Here is an 18,644-nt window from a genome sequence, read left to right on the forward strand (position 1 = left end):
GCTAGCATTAATAGCTTGTACCCTATAAGGATGATATTTAATATTCACACCAGCAATATGAGGCAGATTTTACTGCCTTTTTACAGATGAGAAAACTGAGATTCAGCTGTATTACTTGCCCCAAGTCACCCAGCCAGCCCATGGGAGAGCCTGGATCTGAGCCCCGTCTGGCTGACTCTGGCCTGTGCTTTTACTCCCTGAGTTTAGAAGAGATCAAGCACCCTCCAGATGCTCAGCATCGACTCACAAGAGGGAGGAGGAAGCCATTGCGCCTCTTGCCAGGGGTCCAGCCGAAGGGTAGCGATAGCCGGTCCTCATACTCAGCTGGCAGCCAGCGAGCCAGGGCCTGGTTGGAGGACCCCAGCCAGGGTCTCCTCCTGCAGCAGTGGGTGGGCTTGGGTCAGCAGGGTTCCAGGCCTGGAGACCACTCAGCATGTAGGGAAGGGGTGATGAGGGAGGGGAGGCCCCACCCCAGGTCAGGTGCAGCCTCTGGCACCCACTTGTTGTTGCATCTCCCAGTGATGGTGCGGTACTTGTTATTGCACTTCTCCGCCTGGTCCTGGACAGCACAGCCACTGGCCTTGGACAGCAGCCACAGCTGGGGTTCTGTTAGCACATCTGCGGGCGGGACAGGTGCGCAGGCTCCTGGGTCCAGGATCCTAGCTCCTCCCTGAGCTGGTCTGTTCTGTACCTCCCATTCCTTTGCCCTCTCCCCTCCCAACATCCCACGGCTGTGCACCCCGCTTCTCCCTCCTGGCTTCCTTCCATTCCCAGGCCAGGGCAGCCATGGGGCTCAGTGGGAAGCATGGTACCCGTGACATTGAAGGAGCTGGATCCCTGGAGTTGCAACTTCTCCTCCAGTAGCCCCAAGGCCACATGCATATAATCGGCGGCCTGAACGGCTGTCCTGGTGGCCGCTACCGGCTGTTTGAAGTAGAACAGGAGGTCCGTGGGGCTGGCCAAGCCACTGCGAAGGCGCTGCTGGATGCTGCCCAGAGAGGAGGATGGAGGACTCGACAGAGGAAGCGGACCCACCCAGGAGAGCCCCATCCCGGCCAGTGGGCAGTGTAAACAGGATAGATGGAAGGGAGGCTGTCTACCAACATGGCATTACCTCCATGGTGCCTGGGGGCAGGGCGATGGGAGAGGTGACCTTGGTTGGGGCCCATGCTCCCCCATCGACCCTCCCAGGCCCAGGCAGACCCCAGACCCACCTCTTCTGAGTCTGATTGTAGGCGGCATCCACCAGCAACTTGGCCTGTGTTATACATCCCCGAAGGACGGAGGGCTCCACTGTCCTAGGGGGAGCTGCTCGGAGGGGAGGGGACTCAGGTCTGGTGGAGCCACAGCCCCCCCGCACCCAAGCATTTCCCCCTCCATTGACCTTCTTCTTGTCTGTCCAAGGGGCTATTACCTGGGGCAGTGCCCTCACAGGGCTGGGCCAGAATGAGTGTGACTAGGACCCCTGCCAAGGCCAGGGGCAGCTTCATCTCCACAGTGTGACCCCTAGCTACAGCACAGCAAGGAGCGACACCCATGTCCTGCTCCCTTCTCACCTGGGGGGGGCCCAAGCTGACCTCTCCCCTGCCCCTGCTCTTCTCTGAAAGTAGCTGGGAAGGGACTTTTATAGCCCATCCTAGGATGAGAGAGGGGAGCTCTGGGCCCCAGAAGCCCAGCCTCTCAAGGTGGAGCTCTGGAACTTCCCTCTTATTTTAGGGGGAGTTGTGTGACTAAAACACCCCACCCCACCCCTCACCAGCCTGGGGATGTTCTTCCCTCCTACCCACTTCCCATCCCCACCCTCTTTGCTCTCAAGTCCACTGATGTATTCCTCTCAAGGGCCCAGGTCGCTCAGTGAATATTTGCTGGATGACTGAGGGACAGTGCGCCTCAGTAGAGGACTGGGCCTGATGCTGCCACTAACTAACCATATGGTCTTAGTCAATTCACTTCCCCTCTCCAGGCCTCAGTTTTTACATCACTAAAATGGGACTTGGGCCAGATGACTGGAAAGACTCCTCTGCTTCCCCAACAAGAAAGAAACTAGGTCTGCCTTACTGTTGTATCTCCCCATACCCCCCAGCATAAGGCCTGGCATTCAGTAGATGCTCAATAAATTTTTTTTGAGTGAATGAATATTTAGGATCAATGATTCAGCTCCTCTCCCTTACTTCCTATCCCTACCAACACTGTGGTACCTTATGGGGCCATCTGGGGACACAGAGAGACATCATGGTGAAGCACCCAGCAGAGCAATGGTAGCAGGCCGCCATAAAAGCTGAGGGCCTGTCTTGGGTTTAGTGCTTCTCCACTCATTTCTTCAGGGCCTATCAGTGGTAGGTGTGCGTTGAGTCGTAGTTGTAAATGCTGACTTCCCGTTGGGCTGATCAGCAGTAGCTTCTTTAGAGGAGGCTTGCAACGGTGGGCTCAGAGACACCTGGGTTGGATCTGGCTCTGTCACTGCCTGTGTGACCTTATCTGAGCCTCCATTTCCACATCCCAAGGGTAGAATACCCCAGTCAGTCTTCTGCCAAGGGACATGCCCTCTCACACCTTCTTGCCTTTCCTCCTGCCGTTCTGTCCACCGGATGAGCCATGCTCAGCCTTTGCTCCAACTCCATCCTAGCCTGCCTGGAGAACCCGTGCTCATCTGTCCATACTCAGCTCCAGAATCCCCCACTATACCCTGCAGCCTGCCTGTCCTCACCCCTTCCCCCGTCTTCAAGTGGACGTGTTGATCTCTTCCTCAGTGCAGACCTCGTACCTGCTCCAGACTCCCAGCAGGGCTGTTCCCAGTGTCCTGTTTCCTGCCCTCTCTTCCCCATGCTCTACCTAACACAGCCCCCTGTCCTCCACAGCCTGCTCCTCCCACACCAACACCATCGGCCAAGACAGTTGCTCTTGAAATAGCCCCTTTAGCAACCCCTTTCACAAGCTCAAGATATTATCTCCTTATCTTCAGCAGGAGCTCCTCTCCTGTGATGAGGGGGCCTGGATGGAAAGTTACTGTGGAGTTTCCAGAAGCATACTGACCCCCTGTGTAACTTGGGATAAATCACACTGCTCCCCGGGCCTCAGTTTCCAAACCTGTGAAATGGGGATAGTGAGCCTCATGCAGGAGAAAGATTTAAAAAATGGCGGCATGACCCTCAAATGTGTTCCACCTCCCGGTCCTCAGGAAGCCAGATGCCCCCAGAAGGTTGGAAGCCAGGGTAACCCAGGTTGCCCTCTTTCCAGGGTCCTCCCAAAGAGGACTCAGAATGAGCTCTGCTCTCCCCTGGAGAGGGCTCTAATTCTTCAACAATAGTGAGTCGTACAAGGGTTTTGCTGTGGGTTATTGAGACAAGCTCGAGACAGAGCCCTGGGCTCTACACCCTGCCCACCATGTTGACCCATCTCTGGGGGTTTTGGCCCATTGACTGCTCGAGGTGCAGATAAGAGGCAAGCGGTTAGGAAGGGACCACTGAGGGGCCCTGTACAACTAGCCAATGGAGGGCAGGTGCTGGGGCAGACTGGCTGGCAAGAAGACCAAAGGAAATGCTAGGTCTGCCACCTGGTCTCCTGCCCCTTCAGCCTGCTTTCTGCTGCCCACCCTGCTACAGGACCCTGCCCCTATGCTCCAGCCACCTCGAGCCTCCATGGACAACCCCACCCTAATCCTCTGCCTCATCTGCTTCCAGGCCTCTGCTGATTCTGTGGGAAGGCTCCCTCTGGGAGCCATAGCACTGAGCACCCAGGAGCTTGTTGAGAGCAGTACAGAGAGGTGAGTAAGCACTGGCCTGGGTCCCAATCCCAGCACCATCACCCGCTTGGGAAAGCTCCTCAACCTCTGGGCTTGCCTCCTCACTGTCAAATAGAGGTCATTAGTAGGTCTCACTTACAGTCACTGTGGGAACAAACGTAAAATGCTACTGTAGTGCCTGGAGCACAGCAGGCACTCAACATGTTTGTGGATAAGTCTTGTTGTTCTGCCCATTGTTGTTTTCTTTACTGAGCTCACTCCAGGCTGTCCCTCAAGCTTGAAGGGTGGGGGACAGAGAGTACAAGGGCTTTGCAGACCATCCAGGCCTGGGTGCCTGGAAGAAAGGAAAGATGAAAGGGAGGAAGGGAGGATGGCCTCCACAGTTAGTGTTCAGACCCTGGTCTCTGAGTACAGCTCACGTCGGAGTGAGCATGCCAAGCTGCCAGTTCTGGGGCCACTGGAAAGGGAGCGGAATGACAGTGGTGGAGGGAGAAACCCGCAGTGGCTCTCCACTTTGGACACCTGCTCCCTTTCCGGCTGTGCTCTATACTGTGGCGCAGGCCAGGACGTGTGGGGTCCTTGCTAGGTCTCCGTCTCCCCGTGTTCAGTTTGTATATCTGCTTTTTCCTGTGGTCAGGGCCAAATACACCCAGAGACCAGAAGAGGAGTGTGGGCAAAGACCACGGGCCCCACGTATTTCCCTCGTGGGCTTTTCATGATGCCCATAGGGACTTCATTGGAAAGATTTTAGATTTTCCTTGGGGCAACGTAGTGTATCTGATACTGGGAGCAGATTGTTTGTGACACCGCTCCTCTGCATAGCAGGATTATTTTCAGTAATACTCATATAATGAAACAGGTAATAATAATGGATAGAAAACATGCGTGAAAGTTCTCTCTCATTAAACTTTGTACATATAACCATGCCAGTAAAGAAATAAAAATAAAATATTACAATATACAGAGAAAAAGAGTAATGGATTAATACTTTTTAATTCCTGTATCGTAATGGAAGGGGGAAAACTAGATATGTATTGGTGGTTGTAATATAATATTGAGTATATCACTACAATTTCTGTTTTCTTGATTCTTTGGTTTTAAATACACAACAATTTTGAAAGGAGAGATTTAAATTCAGTAAAATATTCATGTATGAAGTAAAATTTGCACTTTAAAAATATTGTCCTTCGTTGGTTGCAGCTGTTTCACAGTTTTCAATTTTAAACACAAATTATACCTCCAAATGGTCACATAGAGTAACAGAATTGAAGGAAATAAAGTTCTGTCTCTTTCTTTTTACAATTGTTGTGTTATCACTGTTTCTATCCACCAACTGTTTAAATGCAAGAGGCGCTCGCTGGGGGGGTGGGTATGGGAGGCGCAAAATGCAGAGCAAGCCAGCTCAGGTGATTCTGAAAGCAAATAGTTTGGATCGCACTCTCAAAGCGAACACATGTAGCCGAGGGAGCCACTGTGTAACTGGGAATTCTCTGAATTGACTTCCACATAGAATACAGTGCTTATTAAAGGATAAATAATAAAAATGCATGCATTTGAAGTTTACAGGCTTGGGGCCTGGCTGGACCACAAAGATTGGGGTGTTGTGCAGGGGAGCTCTTTTTCCAAAAGGGAAATGGGAAAAATAAGATTCCAAGACTGAGCCACACAGGAGGAAAAGATTTGTGATGAGACACAGCAAAATGACCACTCCGGGTGACAGGAGGAATAAGGCTGCTTGGAAACTGGGAATAAGGAGGCAAGAGGAGGTGTGGGGGTGTCCTTAGAGCTCAGGGCCCTGACCTGCCAGCCCCTCAACTGCTCTCTCTCCCTCCCTAGTGGCTATGGGAGTATGAGGCCCCGGGGGACTTGGCCCCACTGGTCCCACGAGCACACCAACTGTCTTGGCCTCCACGCAGCTTCTCCTAAAGAAAGGAGCCCCCAGGCTCACACAGTCTGGCTCCTGCCACCTCCCATCTCCAGAGCCTTGTCTCCTCTCTATTCCTCTACTTTCTAAACCCACTGGCTTTCAGCTCCTGAAATGGGCCTACTCCTACCTGCTATGGGTCCCAACCATGCCCTTCCCGCTTTGTGCCTGGTGACTCTTATGGACCCTCCTAGCCCTGTCCACAGGGAGCCTTTCCTGTCTCTGCCCCTCTGGCCCGAACTCAAGTGGCTGGGTCTCCCTGGTCCTTACTCTTATTAGAGTTCCTTTCATAGCACTGAACATGGTTGTAATTCTATGTGTATATTTGCGGTTGGATTTGATTAAGCTCCAGCTCCCTGCAGGTCTGCGAGTGCCATGTACAACAGGTTGTGCCTGTTTTGTTGTTTCCTGTAGCCTCAGCACCTAACACACTGCTGGGCAGGGAATGGATTTGTGGAATAGATGCATCTCCTGTGCCTTGCTGTCACATGTCTTGGGTCAGGGATTGGGTTTGTGCCTGTACATCTATTACAACCTGCTGTCTCTGCTCAGGGGCACTGTTCTCCCTGGGACAGGCCAGCCCCAGGTCAGCCTTTGCAGGCCTGGCCTTGCCAGGTTGAGGCCCATACCCTGAACCGCCAGGGTGCCTTTCCTCCCTACCATCTTTCAGCTGCAATACCCAAGAACCTTCCTTCCCGCCTTGCCCCGGCCATCTCAAAACCTCAACATTCTGCAAGCAGTTTCACAAGAACCACCATGGTGGAGCTGCTGGCCGCAGGCCTGATTGGATCTCTTTATCTGCTCACCTCCAACGGACCCCATGGAGACAGCTGTGGTGGGGCAGGGCTCAGGGCCTGCTATTTTTGCATCCTAGCATCTCAATACCTCTAGAAAAAAATGAATGCCTGAAGGCTGGAGGGATTTAGACACCCTGTTGAATGCAATAGTCTCTTGCCTGGAGCAGTTACAATGTAGAAGGTTCAACAATGCAAGCAATGCCTTGAAAGATGGTGCAAGTTTTACCACCGCCCCACAGCCACAGCTTCCCCAGCATCTCCCTGGCGGTGGTGATCAGCTTGGGAGTGGTGAGCTCGGTGGTCCCAACCTCTTGGCAGCACTGGAGGTAGCTGGAGCCAGCACCCAATGTCAAGGGCAAAAAACCAGGTAGCCAGAGTTCTTTGTGCTAGGTGAGGGCTGTTCTCTCTGTCCACTCTTCCTGTCCTACCTCCACAATGTAGTCTTCTAGTCGGGTCATGGGAAGAGCGAGGCTCCGCTCTGCTCCTCACTGCCCCTAGAAGGCACATTAGGCAGCCATGAGTGCCACCACTTGATGCCACCTATGGCCCTCAGAGCAAGCTGTCCTGGGTCTGAACAAGGATGGGTCTTAGCGTTTTCTGTGTCTATCTGGACAGTGGTGATGGTTCTAAATGGAATCAAGCTTCGTGGACTTGAACCCAGAATGGGGCACAGGGTTATTCCAGAAGAGATGAAGCCAGGTGCTCTCACAATGCCCCTCCCTTATGCTGCCCCATTATTGAAGGCTTGGGGATGGATACACCAGAATCAGAAGGTCAGAGATGTCTGTCTTCAAGGACTAATGTAGAGTTTACAATATTGTTTATTCTTTCAACAAATATTTATGGAGAGCCTTCACATTCCAGGGCCGGTGCTGGGTGCTAGGGTTCTGGTGGTAAGTAAAAATGGGCATCTAATGGAAGAGAGACATGAGACAAACATTCCCCTACAGGTCTGAGAAAGGAAAAAACCCCACATAAATGCTAAAAGCTACTCCTACATCTTCCAGTGTCAGGAAACCTGCCCAAGGTAATACACTAGTAGCTAGTTAGTGCTGGACCTTGAATTTGAATCCAGGTTTCCTTGCTCCAAGTCAGGTGCTTAACCCACTCCACCAAGTTTGAGCTCTACAACGCATCCTCTGCACTGCAGCCAACCTGACCTTTTAAAAACATAAGTTAGATCGTGCTACCAGCCCCACTTCCACCCAAACCCTCCAAACACTGTCATTGCACTTAGAGTAAAATTCTAACTAATGAAGAAAAAAAGATCTATTGATCCGGTGCCTACCTACATTAGTGGAGATTTGAAAATACATCCACAAATTCTTTGACACTCCTCATTGAAAAGATGGAGTCTAATTCCTCTCCCTTGAATGTGAGCTGGAGTTGGTGACTCACTTTAAATACAATGTGGCAGAAGGGATGTATATGACTTCTGAGGATAGGTGGTAGAAAAGATACAACTTCTATCTGGCTCTCTCTCTCAGGATGCTTGTCATTGGAACCCAGCTGCCATGTTGTGAGGAAGACCAGGCCACCTGGAGAGACCAGTCAACAGCCCCATCGAGGTACCCATTAGATACCAACGTCAACAGCCAGACGTGAGTGAATGAAACTGAAAATAATTCTACCCCTTACCTTTGAGTATTTTAGCTGAGGACCAGGGCACCACGAAGCAGAGATAAGCTGTCCCTGCTATGGCCCATCAGAAGTCCTGGCCCACAGAAGCTGTGAGAAGCAATAAGTGATTATTTTAAGCTGCTAAGTTTGGGGTTGGTTTGTTATGCAATAGTAGATAATTCATACAACATCTTAGACCTCACCTCCTACCAAGATTCTCTTTGTTCACCAGACTCCAGTTACATTATTGTCTTTCTTTTGGCCACCAAGCCCATTCTTACTTTAGGACCTCTGCACTTGGTTTTTCTTCTGTCTAGACTGCTTGCCCTTCACCCAGATCTTTGCCTGAATGGCTCCTTCTCGCTATCCAGGTTTTTCCACAAGTAACTTCTCCTCAGAGGTTCTTTCCCTGACCACATTTTATAATGCTGCCTGCCCTACCAGTCACGTTACTCCATGCATTTCCTTCATAGCTTTTAGTCTGTGAAATTATCTTATTTATTTATTTGTCCATTTGTTACTTGTCTGTCTCCTTATGCTTTTTCCTTCCTCTTTCCGGTACCTCCCATCTGGTGTTGGTGTGTGAAGGAAGAAAGAGGAAAATGGTATGTTCTTTCATCATGAGAGTTCCCACTGCAAAGCAGCAGGCCTCTGGGTTTTCATAGCTTCAATTCACAGTGTAGGGCAGGCTGAAAGGCCCATGGGCCCCATTTCCGGGTTCTTAGGAAGGTGGTAAGGGGCTCCCCAGGTGCATTCCCTGTCATGGCAGACAGACTCCAGCTCAAACCTTCTCCTTCCCCCTTGGCCTTCACCTCAGTGGTCACCCCACTACCTTGCGGCTTTATTGACACCTGTACAGAACCAGAGGGAACATGAAGCCCTCTTTTTCAACTACTCCCACTTTCTCCCTCATTAGGTCTCTGGTCTTCTCCCCTCTCTAATTCTAATTATCTCTTTCAGTTTCTCAGGGTTCACTCTGTATGAGAGAGAAAGAGAGAGGGAGGGAGGGAAGAAGGAAGAGAGAGAGAGAGAGAGAGAGAGAGAGAGAGAGAGAGAGAGAGAGAAAAGGAGAAAGAACCAAGTTGATGGAAGGCAAGGCAGTGGGAACACCCCACCTGCAAGCCACCTGGCAGGAAGGAGTGTTGTAACTCAGACACTGTTTAGAACTGCCTGGGCATGGCAATTATATAAGCACCTTTAGTCAGTTTTATTGTTGTTTCTAAATTCTCCACAGAATGAGAACGTCCGATGGCCTGCACAGACACCCTCCGCCCTGTCCTCGGTTTGCCCTGCCTCCATGAGATGTGGGAGACATGAATGTGGTTGGATATCCAGGCAGGTATCATGTTTTGGGTGCCCCAGCTGCCTCCTCTCCTGCTTTCAGCTCCCCCTCATTGTTGTGGTGTCTTCGTTCCAAGCATTTACCTCTATGCCGGCCCTTTACCGCCTTCTCCATGGACAAGGCCGAGTCCATCAGCGACACGGTTGTAACCCCGTGATCTGTACCCTGTGGAACCAGGAGATGCCGGCAGCAGTGACGAGTTTAGGGAGGTGCTGACTGGTTTGTAAGAGGGAGTGATTGTGGGCAGGTCACTTTGGCTTTGCTTTCCCTTTGGAGAGTGGAGAAAGAGCCACTGTATCTACTCTCTTGACAGCTTGTGGATATGTTGTGAGCGTCATTGTAGAAGTGAATGAGTTTTGAAACTAAGCAACTTACTTAGATTTTTGGGAAAAAGGAAAATATATTTATTTTTGTTTGTGATGTATGATTGAGCACGCCTGTGACGATAAAATATATTCTCGTGACCCCTGGAAAGTCACACCCTTCTTTCTGCCTTCTTGGTGGACAGATTCTTCTTATGATGATAGTATTTCCCCCACAAGAGCACTTCTATGTTCTGTATACTGACCTCTTTTCCAAATACCCCTTTGGTCTTTGTCCAGAGGGATAGAGAGAGTGCAGAACTTGGAGACTTAGCTCTAACTTGGGAGCCCTTGGCCCATTACTTACCAAACTGGATCTTATGACTTATTTGTGCCCCATCTTGCTGACAGTTAATATTCAAAAAGCATATGATATTGGCTTCTGGGTGGGCAAATAGCTATAGGGCACACCCGCCACCCATGCCTCACCGAGGTAGGTGGCCCCTTATTGAGTGAAGGCAGGACATATATGGTGTGTGTGCTGAAACAAGAGAGAGAGTCTCTGAATTAAGAAATAGGTGATGAAATTGTATGGAGGGCACTTGGAAAGGTTTCTTGAAAGGAATAACAATTTTAGAATATGTTACTGAACACAAGGGTAGAAAACAAGGTGTTGAAATAAGAGAAATAGACAAAGGAATAAAGAAAGGAGAATAAGAGGAAGGGAGGTGAAGAAATAGAGCAAGTGAAATAAGGGGAATGGAAAGGTGTCAGGCCTGGGTATAGGGAATGGGACCAAAAGTGGAGAAGGAGATGGAGGGTGAGAGCTAGGCTAGGGGTCTCCCCCACTCCCCCCCTGGCCTTGTCTCAATCTCCCATCCTCTCTCACCTGCCTATTGCAATCTATTATCTATTAGAGGTTATTTTAATCTCATCCTTCTGCTTCCATTTTCTTCTGCTCCTGCCCATCTTCTAGATAGCTATCAATGAGACCTTTCTAAACTCATGTTTCTCCCTCAATATAATTTTTAAAAGACTGTCTAGTGCCCACAGCTTAACACTCAGACATGCTTTGTGGATCAATTCAGGGTAGGAAAACATATGCACGTGCATGCCTCTCCCTCTCAGCGTGTCACACAAGGCGACACAATGTAGTCTCCATCTACCTTTCTATTCAGTATCCCTGTCACCCAGGAACTGATTTTTCTTCAAGGAATTCGCAGCTTCTCACACATGCCTTATGCTGGGTTATTTCCGTAGCTTTGGGAATGAATTCTGTTTCCTGAAATACCTTCTACTATCTTCTCAACCTAAGTACTCAGATATCCCCTTCTCTGTACTCCTTCCCCTATGTCTCCCAAGCAAAATGAATCCCTCATTTCTCTGGGTTGAAATACATTTTATAATTATCTCGGTCCTACTATTTATCTTTTTCTGTGGTTGTCTCTCTTAATTAGATGGCAAATTCAATAACTTAGTGGCCCCAGCACCTGTAACGGCAACTCTGATTTAGCAGTTGCTCAAAAATTATTTGCTACCTTCATGTAATAGCATGCAATTACATGATCTTGTATTAAGTGACTATGTGGATAATTTTGTGGTGTATTTCCTTACCCTTTTCTCTCAGCATCCTCCCTCTAAATTATAGGGTCAGTTCTACGCTTGGTTGTTAAAAGCCTGGGTTTGCAACAGGCATCCGAAGGCATCTGTTTCTGAGGTGCTCCTCACACTTCAGACTTACTACCATCAAGTCTTCTTGTTTATTCTCCCCACCCTCTAGCAAATGTTTCTGGATCCTTCTTACAGCAGATCTATCTCCAGGTGAGGAAAAACTGGTCTCTCACTTCCCTCAGCCCAGAAGGAAAGCGAGGCTTCAGGCCCTACATCTTTTTGGAGATTCTATACCTGCAGCTTCAGTCTCGCAGCCACTGCCCATACATCATGTCTACAACAACGGGTGTGACCCCAGGGGAAGAGGGAATATCTTCAGGGAGAAACTATTGGACTGGGGTCAGGAAACAGGACCAGCTGATTGGCACTGCAGGCAAGGGAGCAATGGGCGTTGTTAGAAAGTTTCTAAATGTCTCAAATACACACTCTTTTTTGATAGGATTTCCTTGGGGGCCAAAAGTACCTAGGATAATGACCATTTTAGAGATTTGTAGAATGTAGGATTCTCAGGCCAAGATCCAAAAGATCAAGAGTCTCTCTCTTCAAGAGAAACAGACTCTGGGAGTTTGGAAGAACCATTTCTTAGACAAGTGATTTTTATTCTGGAAAGAATCACATGGAGGCCTTGTTAAAAGACACATTACTGTGCTCCAGCCCCCGACTTTTTCATTCAGTTGGCCAAGAACTTGCCTTTGTAACAAGTTCTCGGGTAAGGCTGGTGCTCCTGTTCAGGAACCAAACACTGAGAACCACTGACCAACTCGTCAGCACAGTATGGTGCTCCCACTCGTGGAATCCTCAAGATAACTGGTTTGATTTCTTTCTTCTCTTTCTCCTTTTCAGCTTAATTGATCTTTACTTAGGCAAAGGCATAGGTGGGAAGATGTTCGTATACTACAGTGGAAATGTATTACCCGTAAACCTTGTCCTTTACTTTGCCAGCCAAACCCCCAACGTTGCTTCACCACCCATACCCAAGTTTACTCACGTCATCGATAAAATGCTAGCGTTCTTTGCATGTGAATTACTACTACCTCTAATACAAGGGTTGGTAAAGGAAACCAGTATATTTTCTCATTATGAGAAATTGATCAAAACTGAAAGTAACTGGCGTTATAACTTTGATGTGCTATAAACACTGTCTGATTTCTTAGAGCTCTCTCTGATCTACATAGGAATTCCAGGTTGGTCTGAATTCTTTCACTGCAAATGTTTATACTTGGCAAATGCCTGGTAGAGAAGAATACAATGCAAAGCCCTTCCATATTCATGAGATGTAGATTCTTTTAAATTCTTCTTTAGAGCTTTAGTCCATTTAAAAATTGAGTCACAAAAATTGAAGGATACAGGACTTGTAGATCTCATTGGCTATCATATGAGCAATTTTGAGTTCTGATTCTCATTTATCTTTCAACAGGAAGAACCTCATATGTTCCAGTTTATGTATTTCCCCTGTCTCATTGACTATTATATGAGTGATTTTGAGTTCTGATTCTGATTTAGCTTTCAGTATAAAAAAACCTCACACAATGTCTGACAATTAAGTTCGCGAACTTGTTGCACTGATGTTGCTAACCTTTTTTGATATTAGAGAGGTTATTCATTAAGAATTTCTACCAACTGGACAGCTAACCAATTTTATTATTTGGAAGTGCTAAAAAGGCTGAGTTAAAAAGTTAGACAACCTGAAATTTTCACCAACAATTCATGGCTCTTGCATCACAACAATGCACCAGCTCACACGGCACTGTCTGTGAGGGAATTTTTAGCCACTAAACAAATAACTGTATTGGAACACCCTTCCTACTCACCTGATCTGGCCCCCAATGACTTCTTTCTTTACCTAAAGATTAAGGAAATATTGAAAGGAAGATATTTTGATGACATTCAGGACATCAAGTGTACTACGACAACAGCTCTGATGGCCGTTCCAGAGAAAGAGTTCCAAAATTGCTTTGAAGGGTGGATTAGGCACTGGTGTCAGTGCATAGCTTCCCAAGGGGAGTACTTTGAAGGTGACTGTAGTGATATTCAGCAGTGAGGTATGTAGCACTTTTTCTAGAATGAGTTCCCAAACTTAATTGTCCAAACTCATACATTATCTTCTTAACTTTGAATCAACATTATACATCACCAGAGACTTTTACAAAGTGAGGCATACCTCAAAGGAGATGGAGGGAATAAATATAAGATATAGGAACAGAAACAAAAAGTAGATTCTGAAATTGACAGGGAAAGAACAAGATGCAGGAAAAGTAGAAATGCTTCTCTGTGTAGAGTACTGTTCAAGGTGCTGGGAGGATTTAAAGGTAAGTAAAGCATGGCCTCTGCTCTCAATGAGCTCTCATTCCAGAGTAGAAAGTCAAAGAGAAAGCTCTAAACACACGAGGTGGTAGCCTTGGAACTGAATTCACTACCTCAAATCAGGAACATACATAGACATGGCCCTCCCCTCTCTGGCCTTGGTTCCCCAACTATACTACGTCCTCCTCTCAACCACATCATCAAAATGATGTAAATACTGTGTTGGGAAAGTAGAATAGGTAGCAGATTATCCGAGGAGTATTTGGTAGAAAAAGAACAAATCCAAAGGGCAAATATCTTTATGGGAAACATTTAGACAATGTTAAAAGTGAGACCACTTCCTAAATACCACATGGGGAATGAGGCAGAGAGGCAGGGAGCAGAAATGAATGTGATTTATTCCAGAGTTATGATGAAACTGTTGACCCTTCATCACAGATACTGATCCATAGATGAACTCCCCTTGGTTTTCCCTTGTGGTTGTGGGAGACCCTGGGTTTCAAATCCCACCCATATCTCCTGCCTCTAAATTTGCAGTCAAAGGAACCAGGTGCCTGGTCAACCTCTTCCACTCACTTGCTGCTCATCATTGACCAAATCGTTTCTCTCTGAGTGTCCTCATTTATAAAACTATTTAATATAAAAATAATATAGCCATTGTCAGTTTTATGAGAATGAGATAAAAGCATAAAAGTGTCTCACACAGTATCTGATGCAAGAGCAAGTCCATAGAAATACCAATTTCCTCTTAATTGTCACACTCCATGAAGACTTTCCTCCGTGTTTCCCATGGGGAAACAAAAATTCAGTGAGAAGATTTGTCATTTGAAATCAACGTATTTAAAAGTTCACTCCCGGTTACAAATCATTAGGCGCCTGCCTAACCTCTTTATGGCTGCCTGCATCTCCTGGTTCCTCAGAGTGTAGATGATGGGGTTGAGCATGGGGGTCATGACTGTGTAACTGATGGACACAGCCTTGTCCATTGGGAAGGGGGTGAAGGGCCGGGAGTAGATGTAGATACAGGGAATGAAGATCATAGACACCACAATGATGTGGGTGGTGCACGTAGATGCTGCCTTCCTCCTTGCCGGCCCTGAGTAGGACCTCAGCATCACCAGGATGACAGTGTAAGAGATCAGAAGGAGGACGAACCAGATAAGAACGAGCATCCCACTGTTAGAGATCATGAGAAACTCCAGGAGGGAGGTGTCAGTGCAGGCAAGTCTCAACACTTGTGGAACGTCACAGTAAAAGTTATCTAGGATGTTGGGACCACAAAAAGGCAATGGGAGCAGCAGAGCCAGCTGGACAATGGAGTGGACAAAGCCCCCTACCCAGGCAGCCAGCACCAGCCCCACACACAATCGAGTATTCATGATGGTGACATAGTGAAGGGGCCGGGAGATGGCTATGTAGCGATCGTAAGCCATCACTGAGAGAAAGAAGACAGTCCCACCTCCCAAGAGGTGGAAGAAAAAGATTTGAGCCAGGCAGCCCTGGTAGGAGATAGTCTTGGTCTCATGGAAGAAGTCCACCAGCATCTTTGGAGAAGTGACTGTGGAATAGCAGAGGTCTATGACAGCCAGATTTCGAAGCAGAAAATACATGGGCATGTGGAGCCGGGAGTCATAAGTCACTGTGACCATGATAAGGAGGTTTCCCACAACAGTGGTGACATAGACAAATAGAAATGCCAGGAACAGCAATTTCTGGAGCTCCTGGATCTGTGAGAACCCCAAGAGGACAAACTCTGATACCCATGTGATGTTCTGGGTTCCATGAGATCTTCCCCACATATCTAGAGAGAAACTTGCAAAACAAATATTACGAAAATGCAATCGTTTTCCTTTGGAGGGTCGGGATTATTGTTGAGTACCATGCTAAGATGGCACTCAGGAGAGACTTCCATGGAGATAAATACATTTTCAAGCCTCTCACCAACTTAGCGCCCTAACCCCACCTTGTATTGTATTACAGGCATTTATGGGTCTTTTTCCCTTTTTACCACGCTGTCCTTGTCCATGGGTTTCATGTCTGATACCTACCTGCCATACACCACATGGCACCTTATGAACCACAGGCTCCAAAATATAGCTGAATCAGTCAATGAATGAAAACACTTGTCAGTAAGTACCTGTGACCGCAAACATCATCAACCTAGGTGCACAAATCTTGAGAGTATGAAAAGCACAGACTAATAATTTTAAATAAACAAATAGATGCTGCTTCGTGGCAGAGGTTTGAGGAGCTGCAGATGGTTCATTGTTGAAGGAAGAGAGGTATGCATTAGGAGAAATTGTCATGTACAAATTCAGAGGCAAATGGGAAGAAAAACATGCAGATGACCTGGGCTGTAGTGAAGCTGGGAGGATTAGTGCTTCTCAAACTTTCCACAGAAATACTGTTCTAATGGCATTTGTCATCATGGGGCCCTCTGCCGGGGGGACGCAATGCAGCCCACGCCAAATGCAAACTTTCCTTGAACTCTTTATATTTTAAATGTTATGTTAATTTTAAATTATACACATATCTTTAAAATTAGGCTTTTGAAAATTTAAGTATTGTAGGTGGTTAAGTCCAACATGTTATAGAAAATGTGGGCTAGGGAAGAAACATGTTTCTCTAGTTAGGAAGTGGAAGTTCTAGAAGACATTTGCTGAAAAACTAAACTGAGTTCTTTGCTATTAAAACCCATTCCCTTGGGTTACACTTTTTCAAAATTGTTTTCTCTAATCATTCAGGAAAATTTGCCCTGAGGCCCCACCCTGTGAAGATAATAGAACATAGAAAGATCTCTTCTCCCTGACTCCTGCCTGTTATGTGGCAGGGACAGCAGCAATTGAACTGACGTTCCTTTTACAAGGGAATTGAATAAATATATGTAAAAAGATATCTATCAACTTCTGTAGACAAATATAAAACAGAATTATCTCTAAAATTATCTGTGAGATATCACAGTACTCAAAACATTGCCATGTTTATCTCATCTAAAACTCATGTATCCTCAAATATTTGTGTAAAACTCGTGTTCCAGGAAGAGGCACTCTGTTTCTTCTGGGGCTTCACCAACTCCCAGCAGAGGACCACCACGTAAAAAACATCCCTATGGGCAATTGAAAACACCTGCAAGCTTTTTGAAGGAAAATGATGTGATGAAACAGGGTTAAAATAGGCTTCTCCCAGCCCACTAGGGCAGGGAGCCGGGAGACAGGCAAGAGTGAAGCAGACACTTCCTGGGCCAACAAAGGGTAATACGTTTTTGTCTTTGGCTTTGTGTCCTTGTTCTACCACATGGGTCACGGTTAGGCTGGGTGGGCGGCAGCTTAAATGGCATGGTTTGGTCTCTCTGAGAAAGCCCCTAACCCCTAACCCTTCACCCCAACTCCAACCCTCCCATTTGATCATTGATTCCTAAAATACCAACAGCATAGTTTTATTATTTTTATTTTTCTCTTTGTCCCTATTAAGATTACAACTGCCATACCCTGTATAAGCCTTTATCAGAGATGCACACTGAGCAACCTCATACATAAGTCTGCTTCCTAAAAGACATTTTCCCATCTAGATCGAAATGTTTTCATAAAATTTCTGTGATTCTTCCAGATGGCTGAAGAAGGTGGCAGAGGGGGCAGGTCCTAGTGTTCGATGGCCAAGGCCATCGTGGCCAAGCAAGTATTCCTGGGCCGGAAGGTGGTGATGGTGTGCTCTGAAGCCATCAACATTTCCGGCAATTTCTACAGACACAAGACGAAGTACCTGGCCTTCCTCCACCAGCGGATGAGCACCAATGCTTCCGCGGCTCCTACAACTTCTGGGCCCCCAGCCACATCGTTTGGCTGATTGTGCGAAGTGTAGTGCTCCACCAGACCAAGCGAGGCCTGGCCGCCCTGGGCTGCCTCAAAGTGTTTGATGGGATCCCTCCACCCGATGACAGGAAAAAGCGAATGGTGGTTCCTGCCGCCCTCAAGGTTGTGTGTCTAAACCCTACACGAAAGTTTGCCTACCTGGGGTGCCTGGCTCATGAGGTTGACTGGAAGTAGCAGGCAGTTACAGCCACTCTGGAGGGGAAGAGGAAGGACAAGGCCAACGTCAATTACGGGAAAACAAAACAAAACAAACAAACCAAAAACCCAGCTCGTGAGGCTATGGAAACAGGCCAAAAAGAACATGGATAAGAAAACTGACAAATGCACAGAGGTCCTCAAGACCACACCGAGTCCTGAACCCAATAAAATTGTCTGTTAATTTTCAAAAGAAGAAAAAAAAATGTCTATGGTTCTTGTCTGCAGGAAAGAATTGACACTTCGATGGGTTTTCAGGGGCTTCCACATAAACTGGGTCCTACCTTTCTTTGCAGACCCATCTGCCACTCAGCAGTAGTAGATGTAGGAAAGCATTTATTGTAGTAGTAGCAGTAATTGTTGTTATTGTAGTAATAAACATTTACTGTTTACTATGTGCTAGGCCCTAGGCTAAGCATTGTATAGCATTATCCTGTTTAATTCTGATACTTTTAAATATAGTAAGTACGATTAATTATTCCCACTTTAAGTAAACTGAGGCTTAGAGGTTAAATATCTTGCCCCAGGTCACACAGAGAATGAGTAGCAGAGTTGGGACTCTGAACCAGGTCTGATTAATCCCAGAATTGCACTCCTAAGTATAATTCTCTCCTTACTTGCTCCTCTCTAAGAACCCTTGGCTTCAACCAAACTGATGGCCACCTTAGTTCCTCAGGTCTCAGAGCCTTGCGTCAGGCCAGTGACCAACCTGGATTGCCTTCCCTTCCTGTTCACCTGTCTGAATCCACCCCCTCCTTCGAGGCCTAAGAGTGATTAGCTCTTCTGTCCGTTGCCTTGTCTTGGTATTTTTCCACAAGGCTGACTCTCTCACCTCACATTTGTTTGCAATTTTAATGTAAGTATGATATGTTTAGTGC

At 47.2% G+C, this 18,644-nt stretch overlaps 2 protein-coding genes and 2 pseudogenes across 2 annotated transcripts in view; 2 read left to right on the forward strand and 2 right to left on the reverse strand.

Moving 5' to 3' along the window:
• Window positions 1-1,975, reverse strand: part of EPX (eosinophil peroxidase) — an 11,378-nt gene extending 9,403 nt beyond the window's left edge. The window contains exons 1-5 of the mRNA XM_019736391.2: window positions 1,415-1,975; window positions 1,215-1,308; window positions 813-988; window positions 501-618; window positions 248-377 (exon numbers count right to left, since the gene is read on the reverse strand). Of these exons, the coding sequence (XP_019591950.2) occupies window positions 248-377; window positions 501-618; window positions 813-988; window positions 1,215-1,308; window positions 1,415-1,538 (642 nt within the window). The 5' untranslated portion in view covers window positions 1,539-1,975. The remainder of the gene's footprint in view (window positions 1-247; window positions 378-500; window positions 619-812; window positions 989-1,214; window positions 1,309-1,414) is intronic.
• LOC109449781 (uncharacterized) overlaps window positions 1-9,667 on the forward strand; it is an 11,634-nt pseudogene extending 1,967 nt beyond the window's left edge.
• A 3,539-nt stretch (window positions 9,668-13,206) lies between these two features.
• On the reverse strand, window positions 13,207-15,742 carry LOC109449743 (olfactory receptor 4D1). Its single transcript, XM_019736301.2, has one exon. The coding sequence runs from the start codon at window positions 15,499-15,501 to the stop codon at window positions 14,551-14,553; it is 951 nt and encodes a 316-aa protein (XP_019591860.2). The 5' UTR covers window positions 15,502-15,742; the 3' UTR covers window positions 13,207-14,550.
• Window positions 15,743-16,397: 655 nt separating this feature from the next.
• Window positions 16,398-18,006, forward strand: LOC141566983 (large ribosomal subunit protein uL13 pseudogene; annotated as a pseudogene).
• Window positions 18,007-18,644: the final 638 nt, after the last annotated feature.

The sequence above is a fragment of the Rhinolophus sinicus genome, linkage group LG15, assembly GCF_036562045.2.
Source record: "Rhinolophus sinicus isolate RSC01 linkage group LG15, ASM3656204v1, whole genome shotgun sequence".
Classification (NCBI taxonomy): Eukaryota; Metazoa; Chordata; class Mammalia; order Chiroptera; family Rhinolophidae; genus Rhinolophus; species Rhinolophus sinicus.